Source organism: Panthera pardus, unplaced genomic scaffold, assembly GCF_024362965.1.
Source record: "Panthera pardus isolate Hobbes unplaced genomic scaffold, ASM2436296v1 HiC_scaffold_27, whole genome shotgun sequence".
NCBI classification, from domain to species: domain Eukaryota; kingdom Metazoa; phylum Chordata; class Mammalia; order Carnivora; family Felidae; genus Panthera; species Panthera pardus.
Window position 1 is genome coordinate 121,348,658 of NW_026526843.1, and position 15,690 is coordinate 121,364,347.

The 15,690-nt window shown below is 41.6% G+C and overlaps 1 protein-coding gene across 7 annotated transcripts in view; it reads right to left on the reverse strand.

Moving 5' to 3' along the window:
• Positions 1 to 10,008: 10,008 nt before the first annotated feature.
• The window catches only part of NLGN4X (neuroligin 4 X-linked), a 315,738-nt gene continuing 310,056 nt past the window's right edge, over positions 10,009 to 15,690 (reverse strand). For all 7 annotated transcript variants that reach the window (XM_019417767.2, XM_019417773.2, XM_019417772.2 and 4 more), the window contains one exon: positions 10,009 to 13,651. In XM_019417767.2, coding sequence (XP_019273312.1) covers positions 12,802 to 13,651 — 850 coding nt within the window. In that variant the 3' untranslated portion in view covers positions 10,009 to 12,801. The remainder of the gene's footprint in view (positions 13,652 to 15,690) is intronic.

Below are 15,690 nucleotides of genomic sequence, written 5' to 3' on the forward strand. Positions count from 1 at the left end.
ATGCTGCAAATTCCCAGTGTAATATTTTGGAGCATTTGAGCTCAACCATCACAAGACAGGCTCACTGTGCGGGACGGTGATGAGACCCTTAAAGGAGCTTTGGGAGGGGCTGATGGGAAGCCTGGTCACCTGGCTCCAAGTTCGTAGGTTGTGAACCTGGTCCCAGTGCCAAGCCATGCAGTGTCCTTCTCTTCTGACACAGAGCGGATAATGCCACCTACTGGGTCACTCCCGTGGCTTTAGTGCATGCCCTGCATTTGTGTTTTTCCTCTGTGAAAATGCCTTGTTCATTATTGTGGGACATATACACGCAGTATGAAAACAGGAACAGATAAGTATAACTGTAATATTTGTATCATGTATATGACATTGTGTGCAGTATGACCCTAAAATCAAACGAGGAAGAGACCTACAAAGTTTAAGTGATTTGCCCCAGGTGTGGGAGGGGAAAGGGAAAGGTATAAGTTATCTCCCTTGTCACAAAATCCTCTCTCTCTCGGTGACAGAAGACGTGAATGGAGTTCAGAGTCACTGTCTAATTGTCTTGTATTGACACGTTTTCAAAACTGTCTGATCCAAATGCATAGCAAGAACTGTTAATGGCTTGGTAAAACATGTATGTATACATTCACACGTATATACGTAACATAGGTACACATGTGGTAAGATTCACACATGTATATTATTTATACTTATCAACCCATAACATATACTTATTTATAAGGGTTTGGTGTCAGTACAAGACAATTAGACAGTGACTCTGAACTCCATTCACATCATCACCGTCTGGGGCTTCCTTCTCCAACGTCAGGCAGAACTCCCCCCGTGGGTCGCCCAAGAATCATGCACTGGGAGAGATTGTGCGAAGCTGACCCGTTACAGGTTGAGTGTGTCCATTTATGTCTGATGTTTCCTGAAGGTTCCTGAATTGGAACACTTTGATTTATTACTGTTATCACTGCCCGTTCTTATGGTCTTGAGTTTGACAGAATAATGCCCTTACACAAACACACACATCTTTTTAACCGTACATAATAGTGTGTGTGTGTGTGTGTGTGTGTGTATGCATGCACATACATCCTTAGCTGGTAAAAATATTTTCTAAAGCACGAAGCATAGCTGATCTTTGGTTGTCCTACAACTGAACTGGGGGAAAACTGACCTCGATCCTATAACCTTCTTCAATTTGCAAGTATTGGCTTTTATGTTGCTGGCATAAGAACATGAAAACAAGAGACTTGTTATGTTGGATGTCTACGCATATTCAACCCAGTGTTTGTTCTTGTCTTTGATGGAGGTGTAAGGCCATGATCTAGACCACTGTTGTCCAACCCAATGCTCATGTTAACACACTCACCAGGTGTCCCAAGAATCTTCTTCTTTTTTGTAAGTGTATTTATTTATTTTGAGAGAGATAAAGTGTGAGGAGGGGAGCGGCAGAGAGTAGAGAGAACCCAAGCGGGCTCCACGCTATCGGCACAGAGCCCAACTCAGGGCTCAATCTCATGAACCGTGAGATCATGACCTGAGGGGAAATCAAGAGTCGGTTGCTTAACTGAATGAGCCACCCAGGTGCCCCAAGAATCTCCTTTAATCGTATTACTGTAGGCTTAAATTACTTTCAAATAAAGGATAAACATTGTACTTACCTAAAGATCATTCAAATAGTTAAACAAAAGTAAAGATTCATGTTCAAAAACCATATGTAACATTTACAGGAGTAAATCAGAAAAAAAATATACAATTTTTACATTTCAAAAGAAAAGTTTGTATGTTGTGCAGGCCTTTCTTCTCCCCACCAAAAATAAGTTATGCGTGTGTATATATAGACTGCATATATGGGCATATGTAATATATATAGATATATTATACACTATATACTATGTCACTATATATAGCATACATAATATATACTATATGTATACAATATCGTCTGTCTCATAGTATATATTATGGTACATATATGTTATATTCTATATATGTGTCATTATTTTTATATGGTGTGTATATATGTAATATAGCCATAATTATGTATATCTATATAATTATATATTTGCAATATATATAGCCTAATAAAATTATATACAGTAAAAACCTTGGTTTGCAAGCATAACTAATCTGGAAACATGCTTGTAATCCAAAGCACTCATTCATCAAGTTAAAACTTATTAGAAAGGTTTGGTTATCTTGCGGAACACTGACAGAATGAGTTACTTGCAATCCAAGGTTTTACTGCGTATGATTTTATATATATATATATGATAAATAAAATTATATATAATTATGTATAATATATATTTAATAGCCAGTATTACAGTATATACTAAGCACACACACACACACACACACACACACACACATATACTTATATAAGCACACATGAATAAGCAAGTAAGACTTGCTACTGATCGGGGCACCTGGGTGGCTCAGTCAGTTAAGCATTTGACTTTGGCTCAGGTCATGATCTCACGGTTCATGGGTTCAAGCCCCGCGTTGGGCTCTGTGCTGACAGCTTAGAGCCTGGAGCCTGCTTCAGATTCTGTGTCTCCCCCCTCTCTGCCCATCCCCTGCGCATGCTCTGTCTCTCTCAAAAATTAATAAACATTAAAAAAATGTATACCTCAGTATGATTTTCTAAACTTTATCACAGTCTCTTTTCCCTTACTCTGTGTGCTCAGGTCTCCCAAGTGGAGTGTTCCCCATACATGAGATAAACAGCACAGGCTTCTATTTCATGCCAAATGAACAGAGAACAATAAAAAAAAAGTGAGTCCACATTGATAAGCACAGTTCCTAGAAGTCACCAAGATAGAGTGACCACTTTCTTCAAATATTGTTTAGAAAGAATCAGATTACCCAGGACCCTTTGAGATTTATAGGAGTTTATAACAAATTCTCAAATGTGCCATTTTGTTTTATCTTCAACTGGATGCGGGGGTGGTGGGGGGAGGAAGCAGGTCTAACCAACACAGTCCCTCTTTGGCAGGTCAAAATGCACACAAATTAAGTGGCTTGTGTGAGGTCACTTGACCTTCATTTGGCCAGTGCAGGAGAAAATGTCAGGTCACCTGACTCTGACCCATAGGTGCTGGGGTGTTTCGCTCGTATTTAAACACATGCTTTGCAGGCTAACAAGCTTCCTTAGCACAAAGATCCAACTCTTTTCCTTTCCCTAGAGGTTCAGTGTAGATTTATCTCCATTGTTGAAAAAGGAAGAGGGGTTCTTATTTCACTTATTGATGTATCTCTTGTGACCAAACATTGATTAAAAAAAAAATGCCTTCAATTGTTGCCCCTTTTTACAATTCTGTAAGAAAGCACTTACAGATAGGGTTTTAACACTGTCATTATTTTAACACTATCATTATTTTTCTGGACACGCACCTTTAAAAAGACCAGTGGGACCACAGTTACTATCATCATCCGTTGCACCCAAGAAACAAAGCAAATATGGCCCTTATGTTTGTATTTTGCACCTGTAGCTCAGTCCTAAATAAGGGGTCAATGAGAAGCTGAAGGTGTATTTTTTTTCTCTCTCTGTGCCTCTTGGCACATTAAAGATCATACTGTCTCTACCTTCTGTACCAAGGGGACAGGCTAGCGTCTGGTTTTAGACTGAAAGGATGCACAATAAAAAGAGACATTCTGCATACCCATAGTTTATAGTGAAAGCATTATTTCATATTATTTCAAGAACTGAGCCTCAATACTAGATTTTGTTTGCAACAGACTAGCAACAAACACATGATTTTTTTCTCATTAAAATCTAAGAGATGTTTGTTCCCACCACAAACTATGTTCCGCTTTCTCTCTGAGGCAGTTGTTGACAGAGTGTGGTTGATACATGCCTGTTCCAGTCACTTAAACGGGCCTCTCCAATAGGCTTCTTCTAGATGGAAGATGCCTCACCGGTCCAGACCGGACTTGTTACCGTAAAGAACAAGGGGCGGGTCAAGAACTACCTTAGTTCCCGCTTCTTTTGATGTCCCATGGGCATTATGGAACAATCTGTAAAAATTTAGGATAAAACAGAATAGGGTTCATGACCAACTTACGAGCACGCCTCTTAGGAAACTCACTTCCGAGGTGATTTTGGTATTATGGTTCAAAAGAAAGTACAAAGGAGGATGCTGTTCCAAATAGGATGTGTTTGGAGATGCAGGAAAAGGATGTGACAGAATCAAGACATAGGTGTGGGTTTTGTGGAAGTAAAATAGTTAGCAAGAAAAATCCCCATAACAGGTTGAAAGGAACGAGTGTGACTTTAATCAAAGGGACACAGTCCCACTTTTATTCACTTATTTCTAATTTTCCCTCTTCGTTGTTCATCTGAGTTCACAAGGATATTTCTCTTAAAAAAATTTTTTTTTGGAATGTTTATTCATTTTTGAGAGGCAGAATGTGAGCAGGGGAGGAACAGAGAGAGAGAGAGAGAGAGAGAGAGAGAGAGAGAGAGATACAGAGAGAGAGAGAGAGAGAGAGAGAGAGAGAGGGAGGCAGATTCTGAAGCAGGCTCTAGGCTCTGAGCTGTCAGCACAGAGCCCGACGCGGGGCTCGAACTCACAAACCATTGAGATCGTGACCTGAGCCAAAGTCAGATGCTTAACTGACTGAGCCCCCCAGGCGTCCCCGCGAGGATATTGTTAGTAAAGTGCTTCAGCACCCCACAGCCTAGAGCTGTGGGACAGGACACACGTGCACACACACACACACACACACACACACGCATGCATGGTCTACTTCTCTAGTAAGAAAGGAAATAATAATAGCAAAATATGGATGAAATCAAACTGCTATCCCCCATGATGGTGAATTCAAGATAATGGCTACAGCATCCAACTGTATGGACATGTAGCGAAGATCCTGCCATCTCTAATGAGTAAAACTAGCATATGGGCTCAAACCATGCACTGTTAAGGGAACCACTGTGATATTTGCTTATGATAATTATATTGTGGGCTCATATAATGAAAGTCAGATTTCTGATATTTATTCATAGGACTATTGCATTATGTCTCTCCAACATTTCTCTCAATGTTACAGGGCAATTAAGCACATTATGGTAGATGAGAGAATGGAACATGAGGAACTTTATGGCTTGTTGGTGGAAACACCATGAGGAGAATCCATACATTCTGGGAATCTTGGTTCCAAAGTGCACACTATTCCTTCCTACTTTATTTTCCCCAGAAATCCAGTGTTCAAGGCTCCCAGGAGGACAGAGGTAAATGTAGGATTTAATTCTCGTGGCTTACGATTCAAGGTCATCATTCCTCTAATTTTGTGCCCTGAACACCAACAAAGATAGCGTCATTTTAAAGTTCCAGATCATTTCTTACATAACTGTCAGCTGCTAGTTTTTTGTTGTTGTTGTTGATAAAGGGGACAATTAAGTGTTTTTCTAGCACACATGGATCACCCAACATTCAGATACTTTTGCATACTTTGTGCAGACAGGAGGTCAATTGTTATTTTCCCTAGTTACCCCCGATAATTAATTTAAAATACAAAACGTCAGGGGCGCCTGGGTGGCTTAGTCGGTTGAGTGTCCGACCTCGGCTCAGGTCATGATCTCATGGCTCCTGGGTTCGAGCCCCATGTGGGGCTCTTTGCCGACAGCTCAGAGCCTGGATCCTGCTTCGGATTCTGTGTCTCCCTGTCTCTCTGGCCTTCCCCTGCTTGCACTCTGTTTCTCTCTCTCTCATAAATAAACATTAAAAAAAATTTAAATATGAAACGTCAGCTCTCCACATTGTAGAATATCTACATAACCAAGACGCACATCTTAAACTGTTAGTTTGTGCCTTATTCCTGTTAGTGCGTAGGATCCATTTATATGTGATTAAAAGGGGATTTGGAAGAAAGGTGAAAAGTTTTGCTGTCATGAGCCGCATTTAGGTCCATAATAAAAATGAGGCTAACAGGTGTGAACGGCGACCAGGTGTCCTGTTAACTTCTTTCTTTCTTTTTGTTTGTTAGGACTTTGCCTGCTCCCGGGATCTGGCATCCGTTACCTGGATGCTTGTCTCAGTGGTGTTGAGGGCAGAGGAGGGAACTCCCGAGACAACCACTGACCACTGTTGTCTTTGACCCTGCGCACATCTGGGAAGCGGGGCTCCCCGGAACCCCCATGGGGACAGCTCAATGCGCCGGGGCTCATGGCATTGTGATGGTGGGTGGCTCCTATTTGACAAAGCATGAACTGAGGCCACACGGTTCAGGTGGCCAACACACCTGCCAATGAAGTCGCCTCTTCTCTGTGCTTTCTCCTCATTCAAATGCTGCTTCTTTCAAAAGCAGGCTTTATAACAACACGTAGGGTCAACATTTACAGCGGGTCGCATCTCCCTCTCCTTAGGTTATAAATTACTTACAGTGGGTCCTGGTGTAACTCTGTCCCCTTTATGTTGTCTTACCTTAACAGGCCAAGTTTCCTGTTCTATATCCATCCATTCATGTGAGAGGCCGGCATAGCAGGTGTTTAAAAATAGTACTTCAGTAAAATGAGATCCCAATGATTAACGACACAAAAGGAACCTAAAATTGTAAGTAAGACAATAGGTGATGCTGATAAATTATTATTTTTTTAAATAAAGGAACACTCTACAAAATCATATAGGCATCTGAATGTGTGTGTGCAGGTGTGTGTGTGTGTGTGTACGTGGGCATGTGTCTACATGGAAAGAGCTCTAAAATTTAAAGCTATCACTTTTCTCAAGACAGAAATGACAGACTTTTTTTTTTATCTTCCAAAATTCCTGCAGGAGACATAGATTTCCGAACCAACTGGCTACATTACAGAATAGTTGATAAGCACAGCAAAGCACAACAGATCTTACCACTGACGCTGTGTAATGCTTCCCATATTTGCAATTGGGCATCAGGTGATTTCCCAGTTTTTCAAGAGACATCTCCACTGCTGTACGTTGGGGTACCAGAAATGTATCTCCCCATTTCCTCCCTACATCAACGGACGCACTCAATACCAAGGTCCTGCATTCGGGACCTGAGACGAGGGACTTGGATGAGTTTGCTTTTCAAAGCTTCTCCCAGCTGAACCCGCTGGCAATTTTTCTCAATACCCAGAAGCCCCCAAGTCATTTCTATTAGGAGCCTCTGACCTCAGACACTAGAATGAAGACTTTAATGCATCCCACCTGTTCATTGTGGCCAGCTGCTTCTCCGCCCTGGCCAAACGTGGAAGAGGACGCACCCTCCCCATTTTCTCTCAAGCCCTTGTCTGGAGGAAAACACAATTATTTGTAGGTTTTCTAAATATGCGGGTAGTCGCTTTGTGAAAAGGTAGAGTCCTAAAAGACCTCTCTCTCTATAGATATCTATCTCTCTATATATCCATTTATTAAAATATAATCATGAGCATCTGCAGAGAAAGTATTGCTTTTGCTTCCTTAGCAGAGACTAGATTTACAAGTTTTTTTTTCTAATCAGGTGGTCCAGAAGACGTAAGATGATGAGATGAGAACATTTTGAGGCAGTTCTGAGAAGGAAATGAAGAGCCCTGCCATCTGACTGCTTTGAACTAGTCTGATGGTTCATGGCTCGGTCATGTTGGGCTCCGCTAAAAGTGACCCACCGTCTACTTTTATTCCAGTTTCTTTGCTGATGACAAGTCTGGACCTGTTCCGCTCCTCTTGCTTCCTGCCGAAACACTGTACACCACAAATTATCCTGAGGGTAACTAATCCAGAACAAATTCTTGTTCCCGAAGCCCTCTTAACGCCGCCCTGTGTAAGCCCAAACGCTCCTCTCTGCCGTGTGAACGGCTCACCCAGATGGCTCACTGTTCTTGCGTGTGCCCTGCCTTTGCTGCAAGTGACCAAATTCGAGCTGGATGCCAGAAGTGCCCCTGGTCATCTCTGACCACTGGGCTGTATCAGTTCTGGAACACAGGGCTGTAAAACGGCTCTACCCCTCTCCCTGTCCCCACCACCTTGGAGAAGGATGGTAATTCATTTCTCACGTTGCTTTAGCTTTCCACGGAACAGCTTTCACGGCGCCCAGGGCCCCCTGATCGTGACCGTCATGGCTACTTCTGAACCCTCTCAATAGTTGGGGACAGTTGGGAACCAGCAGCCTCTCCAGCACTTGAGAAGTTGTTGGAAATGTGGGGACTCCAGCCCACACATCCCCAGCTGAATGCTCACCACTCGTAGCAGATGAGGTTAAGGTTAAGATATCTATATATAGATATATATATATAGAGAGAGATGTCTTTTAGGACTCTATCTTTTCACACAGCGACTACCCGCATATTTAGAAAACCTCCAAATAATTGTGTTTTCCTCCAGAAAACCTACACTCCCACTGGCACTGGGTACCGTCTCCAAAGCCTGCTGCTATTCTGTCCTTTCACTTCACACACCATCCCCCGCACACGGCCTGTGAGGAGGGAGATGGTCGGTAAACATTTGCTGAGTGAACACGAGTGAATGAGTGCGTGAATGGATGCATACACTCTTACCATTTTTCCAGTTAGAATGCGCAAGAATGTATATGTACATGGTGGAAAAAAATAGTGACTCTCCCTCTAGCTAAAATTTACTAAAGTTTCGGTTTTAAACATTTTTTTCAATTTTGAATTCATGAACATGGCATTTCCATGAAATACATATTACATATACATATATGTATGAGAATATTATACATTCACATATATATACATGTAATATACACCTATATGCAATATATAAAATATGTATATAAATACATAAAAATGTATTGCAGATTATATAATACATGGTATATATTTTATGTTTTATGTATTTATATAAATACATGCTATATATTTTGTTATGTATTTATATAAATACATGGTATATATTTTATTTTTTACTTATATATTAAATATAAATATAACATATGTTGTATATAATATATAAATGAATGTGTCATACTGTGAATATTAATAACATTTATGTTTTCCTTTATATAATTATAAGATAAATACTATAATTACATTACAAATAAAATATATGATGTAAATTCTGTATATACAGTATTTCTATAATATATCAACTTAATATGCAATATATTATAAAATATATTTTTATATTATACAGTATGCATATATCATATATGCTATATTAGATATTATGTATAGTTTATATCATATAAGCATATAATATGTAGTTATAATAAAATATAGTAGGAAGTATACTACTAAATTATTATTATTATGTAGCATATTACATATATATTTATCTCCCGTTTGCCTCATACTAGCAAATGACCCCAATCAATATGTAAAAACCTTCAGTGCTCAACTGCAGCAAACAGTCACAGGATTTGTTGGGTTTCTTTCTCTGACCATCGGCTAATGCACGAGGACACGTGTGCACCTGCATTAGAAATTCCTGCTGTCTTCCTTACTGGTGGAGTTGGGGCTCTGAAGCACACTACCTTCGTTTGAACCCAACTTGTGCTGCCTGGCGGCCACAAGTTCCCGACTCTCAACCTCTTCCACTTTAAAGGAGGGGTATTACAGGTGCCTGTGCCTGGGGGCTCTCCCGAATGTTAATTAAAAGGATAAGAAACAGCCAGATGCACTTGTGAGGACTTGGCCAATTTGCTCTCCACGGGCCTGGGAGGCATGTTCTGCCTCTTGAGTTTTACTCACAATTTCTTGCTGTCACCCGAAGATTTACTCAAACAAGGCTGTTTGGATGCAGGAGGGCATTATTATGTCAAACTCAATGCCAAACCCAGCACCATAAGAACGGGCAATTCAGGAACCTTCAGGAAACATCATCATCACCCTCCGGGGCTTCCTTCTCCAACGTCAGGCAGAACTCCCCCCGTGGGTCGCCCAGGAATCACGCACTGGGAGAAACTGTGCGAAGCTGACCCGTTACAGGTTGAGGGTGTCCATTTATGTCTGATGTACCGCGTAGCTTTTAAAATGAAAACAGCAGTCAAAGGGGTAGGAAAAGTAAATAACATAGGCCACCTACAAAAAAAGGATGGACGCGTAATTATTTGCACAAAGCATTAGAAAATACTGTGATATTTTATTATTAAAAATGCTGCTGAAAAGTTTATACATATGTGTCCAGCCATATATATCTTCTATCATTACTTAAGGCAAAATCAAAAACAAAATTTCAAAATAATAACCCAAGAAACCATTAAACCCTGCGTGCCTGTGAAGGTCAAGGATAAAAGCCTAGGAAAGTTTTTTTTTTTTTTAACTTATTTTCTTTTTCTCATTTTTTTTTCTCATTTTTCTCTTTTTTATAGATAGCAAGTATATTTTATTCTCATAGAACTCTATGAAGATTCTATAACTTCTTTCCATGTAGAAATAAGATATCATTTAAGGTGTATTAAATTTCTTTTGATCATATCCTCTGTAAAAGCTATTCACTTAACAAGAACTCTTTTTTTTTTCCTTATCCAAATGTCACAAGCCTGATACATTACTGTGCATATTGCTAGCAGAAGACAATTGGAAATACTAAACAAATATTGGAATTCACATTACAAACATACCAGACCCACACTGATGCCAAGCATCACCTCTCGGGTAGTTGTATGGACAGTCTATTTGCCGTACCCCGCTGGGGGTAATACATAGCTTGCAAAAATGACCTGACAATACCTTTAGAAAAGGATGAACTGGGGACAAAACTTGTACCCGTGACACGTCTAGCTGCAGGAAAGGATTGTTGGTTGGCCATGTGCAAAGTGGGGATTATAATAGTTCACATATGTATATACAGAGACCCACTCTCAAATCTTAACCCAGATGGACGACAGAATTTATCGTGGGACTTCTATGCACCTGTAAGAACTGTCTTTTGCTAAAGGGCGTTTTCGAAGACGTTGGTATCGATCGTTACTGTTTTAGGGTAGGGGTTCAGTACTCGAGCGTTGTGCCAAGGGGCAAGGACGCTGGACTTATCTTGTGGAGCATCCCCAACGTAGCAATGACTTGTAAGCCTCGCTTTCTGAAATAACCATAGTCAAGCCCAGAGACAGGATTTTCAAACATCTTTGGCTGCTACTTCCTGATGTTGCAATAACTCTTGAAAGACAAACTATAAAGTAACCATTGTTCTTTTCCCTTCCACCGGAGGAAACTCAAAATATTCCTTCAGATAAAATTAAAAGGACAGTGGGAATGTGAGGAGGTGTTGGGGGCAAATGTCCAGTCCCCAGCTTGCCAATTTTAAGTGGGGCGAATAATTTCCGTAACTTATCTTGACAGCGAAGGCGACCCTAACTTTGCAGAAAAACCCATGCAGAGGGCTTTTCACGTTCTGTCCTTTCACGTGGGTTTGTTTTCTCCCCGTACGATTCATTGACCAGTGACTGATACACAAGTCTCACAGTACTTTAGACAAGCATATGTGTTATCCCATAAACGATGTAAAGAATAAAAAAAAAAACCTTGCTTCCTGATAAATAAGGGACTTACTGCTTAAAGAAAAAACAGGAAACACACATGCCCTCCTTCAATCTGATTAGCTAAGCTGAGCAGGTAGCCCGGCACCCACAGCCCTTTCTGCAGCTGCTGGGGAACACTGAGCCGTATTTACCCGGCGGGGCATGGCCCCACCCCCACCAAAGGCAAGCTTTCTTTCCTTTTTGGCAGGACCCCTGGGGGTGGGCAGCAGGTCTCCCTAAACATATTCAAAGAACCACAACCATAGACCAAGACTTGTATTTTGTTTTTTGTTCCTGCAGTGTCTCTGTGTGTGTGTGTTTCTAATTCAGCAAGCTTTACATAAACTCCACGCTGGGGATGGGGGATCCATCTAGGTGGTGCAACTCCATGGAGGCTAACACACACAAAAATAAAAGTTTGCTAACACAACGGTCGGTCTCCTAACAATGCTGTCGCATGCATCCCAGAAAGGGGGGTGAAGAGCCCCACCACACAGACAGTCTGGGTCCGCTGTGTGACACCACATCGTCCTACAAATGAAATGCGTTAGAAAACCCCATGTGTTTGCTTACCACAAGGAATTAAGAACATCCTCCTGTGTCCTGGAGGAAACAGAGGTGAATGACTAATGTATATATATATATTTATATACATACAGACCACAATGGAAAGCACAATCTTGCTAAAAGGTCTTTCAAACTGAAAACACCAATAAAAGCTTTTTTGTTGTTTTTTTTTTCCTTTCTCTGTGTGTCTTTTTGTTGAAACTCACAGCTATATACATTTGTTTTTTCTTTTTTTTTTTTACAAAGTTCCTTAAATATAGTTCAGGCTGGCGAAACACCTCTTTGCACAGAACTATACATATGTTACTGCATAGTCGGCTCTTGTAATAATAAAATTCTACTTCTCCTTCTGTCTGGATGATAGCTCCATGCACTGGGTAAAATCCCACAGACTCGTCCTTCCCTTAAGTAGAGCCATCCGTCGTATGGCACATATTGTATTTTTCAACTGTTAATTAAAAAAAATTTTTTTCTTAAGTGTCCCTGGCTGAGTCCCCAAAGTGTCAGCTTCTATTGTTAACACGGGAAGCATCCAGGTCCTGGAGACGGTGATGTCCTAGCCACACTAAACGTTCTCTGGAGAGGTGGAGATGTTAAAGCAGTATTGTAACAGCAATGTATACTTTTTCACATTTCATAGGGTCAGAAGTAGATCTTGTCATACTGGGAAATGCCAATGGGATGGGTCTACAGGGACACGATGGTGGCCCTGTTCTTTTTGTCTTATGTCAGTGGGATGACCCACACTCCTCGTGGGCACACGTTGCTTCTCACTTTCTCCCTCTCTCCAGTGGGAAGGAGCAGATGTAGCGGAAAGGAACAGCAAAGCTATACTCTAGTGGTCGAGTGTCCGTGGGGGAGATTGGTACTGTTTTGTCCTCCACTGAAGGTGTTGAATGTGTGCAAAGGCTGCATGCCCGTCAGTGTGTTTGGGATCATGGTGATGGTATTTGGTGTCATGAGTGGGATGTCATCTGGAGACCTGCGCAGCGTCAGGGTGTAGTCTGGAGGACAGGTGAGCCTCAGCGTGTCGTGAGCCTGCAGGGACTCACACTCGTGGTCATGTTCCAGCTGCTTCATCTGCAGGGACATGATCTCTTCGTTCTGGATGTGAGCGATGTCGTTTGTGGTATTCCTCTGGGGACTGGGGCGCCTGTGCGTCTCGTGGCGTCTCTTGTCCTTCTTGTAGTACAGAGCCGCAAATGCCAGAATGTTGAGGAAGAGCAGGGAGGCCCCCACGGCGATGGTGACGCTCAGTTCAGTGGAATAATCCCGTTTGGTTTCGATGAGGACGGTTGTGTCCTCGGGCCCTGTCTTATGAGGGTCCTTGGAGTGTTTGGGGTTGTTAGCGGGAGTGATGGCTGGGCGTTTGGTCGTGGGCCATATCTTGGCGGGAGACCGCCGGGTTCCATAGGGGAAGGAGGTCATGTCGGGAGGAGGGACCTTCGTGGTTGTTGACACGTACTGGAATATCTCATTCAGGTTGTGCAGGTGGGGAACCAGTTCCAGCCAGAAAGCCACCTTGGTAGCTCGGTAGTGATCCCTCACTCTGGGCTTCAGGCCAATATGTAGATAGAGCTGGTCTTTGGGGTTATACTTGGACCAGGCCACTTCCTCAAAGCGATTGGGTTTTGTATGAATGAACTTGGTGTCCTGAGGAACAGGCTGATTTGGGTCACTGGGGACAGAAGGAAGAGAAAAGAGGGAAAAAAAGGTCACACCCTTCGACATGTGACAAGTAAATCTCGCCATCAAACAAAACAGGGAATTAGGACCATTTAATTGAGCTCACCAAGACCTGTTTATGAACACCAAGTACTCAAATAGCAATGGACACACTGTGGTTTAATTCAACCATGGCTACCATTTTGTATTTTCTTTAAAGTCTTCTCTTCCTTTTATTTTAAAAATAATTCCTGGTGGCAGAGGTCTGGCATTTTCATAACATTTCTACTATTTTTTTAAATGCATCAAATGATCTTCAAAAATAAAAAAAGTAAGAAAAAATGGGTGTAGGAAATTTTTTCAGTATTTCAAGTTTAGCTACTCTTGAGCCATAAATCTCAACCAAGGCGTGTTGTCCACACAGGGACATTTGGCAATGTCTGGGGACATATTTGGTTGTCATGTGTGGACTGTACCGCCATGAATGAGTAGAGGGCACAAACATCAATAGTATTGAGGTTGAGAAATCCTGATTTAGAGGCAATTGTTCAAAAAGTAGCATTTTCTTTCTTGCACCAGGGTGGCTTCTGAGGTGGACAAACACATACTGAAGTTTTAAGAACTAAAATTGTGTTAAAAATCAAATAAAAATAGGACTTGCCATTGCAAAATGTGAAGACACGGTGAAATGAAGGCACCACGAGTTTGCTGTCTTTTTGAAAGAGGAATAGTTGAATATTTGAAAACCTTTCCAAGACTGAGCCATGTAAATATCAAATAACATTCCATTAATTCTAAGAACGGTGATAAGATCACAGCTTTACATATGGTGAAGCTAACATGTTTAGGAGAAGTAAAACACGGTGCAAGAAATTGAGAGTTTTTGTAGATGTTAAGTGTGCCAAGCCAACTCTGAACCCAAGAATTGTCTTGTTATTTACATAAATGGGCACAGGCAGAAAGGGAATCACCAAAATTAAAGGGAAATCCAGAAAACATGGTACTTTAAACATCTTTGCCACCAACTCTTTTCTTTTACTATAACAAAGAACCTCCCCAAAATATCATATGCTCATTTCTTCCATCTATTTTTACGGTTGGCAAAGTGAAGTGTAAAACATATTTCATCTTAATGTTTATTTGTTTTGAAAATTTTGAGGTCATGCACAGTAAAACATCACCTAGTAGACAACACTGAACGTTCAGACGTCATGGACAAGCCAGAGCAAGTTGGGATGTGCACACACAGATCTGGCTCTTCTCACTTCTGTTTTCCATGGAACAACGTTCTGGCAGCATGGACAAAGCTGCCTCTAGCCACTGCCTATATGCTCACATGCCAGAACACTGGCCAGAAGTCCTACCTGAAAGTCTCAAGTCCACACACATGACCGTGCATTGTGCAGGATGCAAACGATACCCTGGCCAACTGGTGCATGCAGCCTTTGCTAAAAGAAGGACATTTGTCTTCAGTCTGAGGCTGTCAAAATCATCTCCAGGCATTAAGCTCTGAGGCTCTCCCTCATTACAGCTGTGAAATCTTGCACAAATTTCTGAAGCCTCTCTGGGCCTCATCATCCTCATCTACAGAATGGGTGACGATACTGGGATTAGAAGTAATTGATGGAGGCTCAATAATCATAACAAAATGTTTGGAAAATAGTGACAGCCTAGTAAATATTATCCCCTTCGGCCAATATACAAAGTAGAATGCCTAAAAATTGCTTAGGGAGGGAGAGAGGACTGTAAAGTAATATACTGTAATACCCACAGCATGTACAGGGTACCATAATCTGCATATAGTATATGCCATATAAAAGTATACTGTTGGGGCGCCTGGGTGGCGCAGTCGGTTAAGCGTCCGACTTCAGCCAGGTCACGATCTCGCGGTCCGTGAGTTCGAGCCCCGCGTCAGGCTCTGGGCTGATGGCTCGGAGCCTGGAGCCTGTTTCCGATTCTGTGTCTCCCTCTCTCTCTGCCCCTCCCCCGTTCATGCTCTGTCTCTCTCTGTCCCAAAAATAAATAAAAAATGTTGAAAAAAAAATTAAAAAA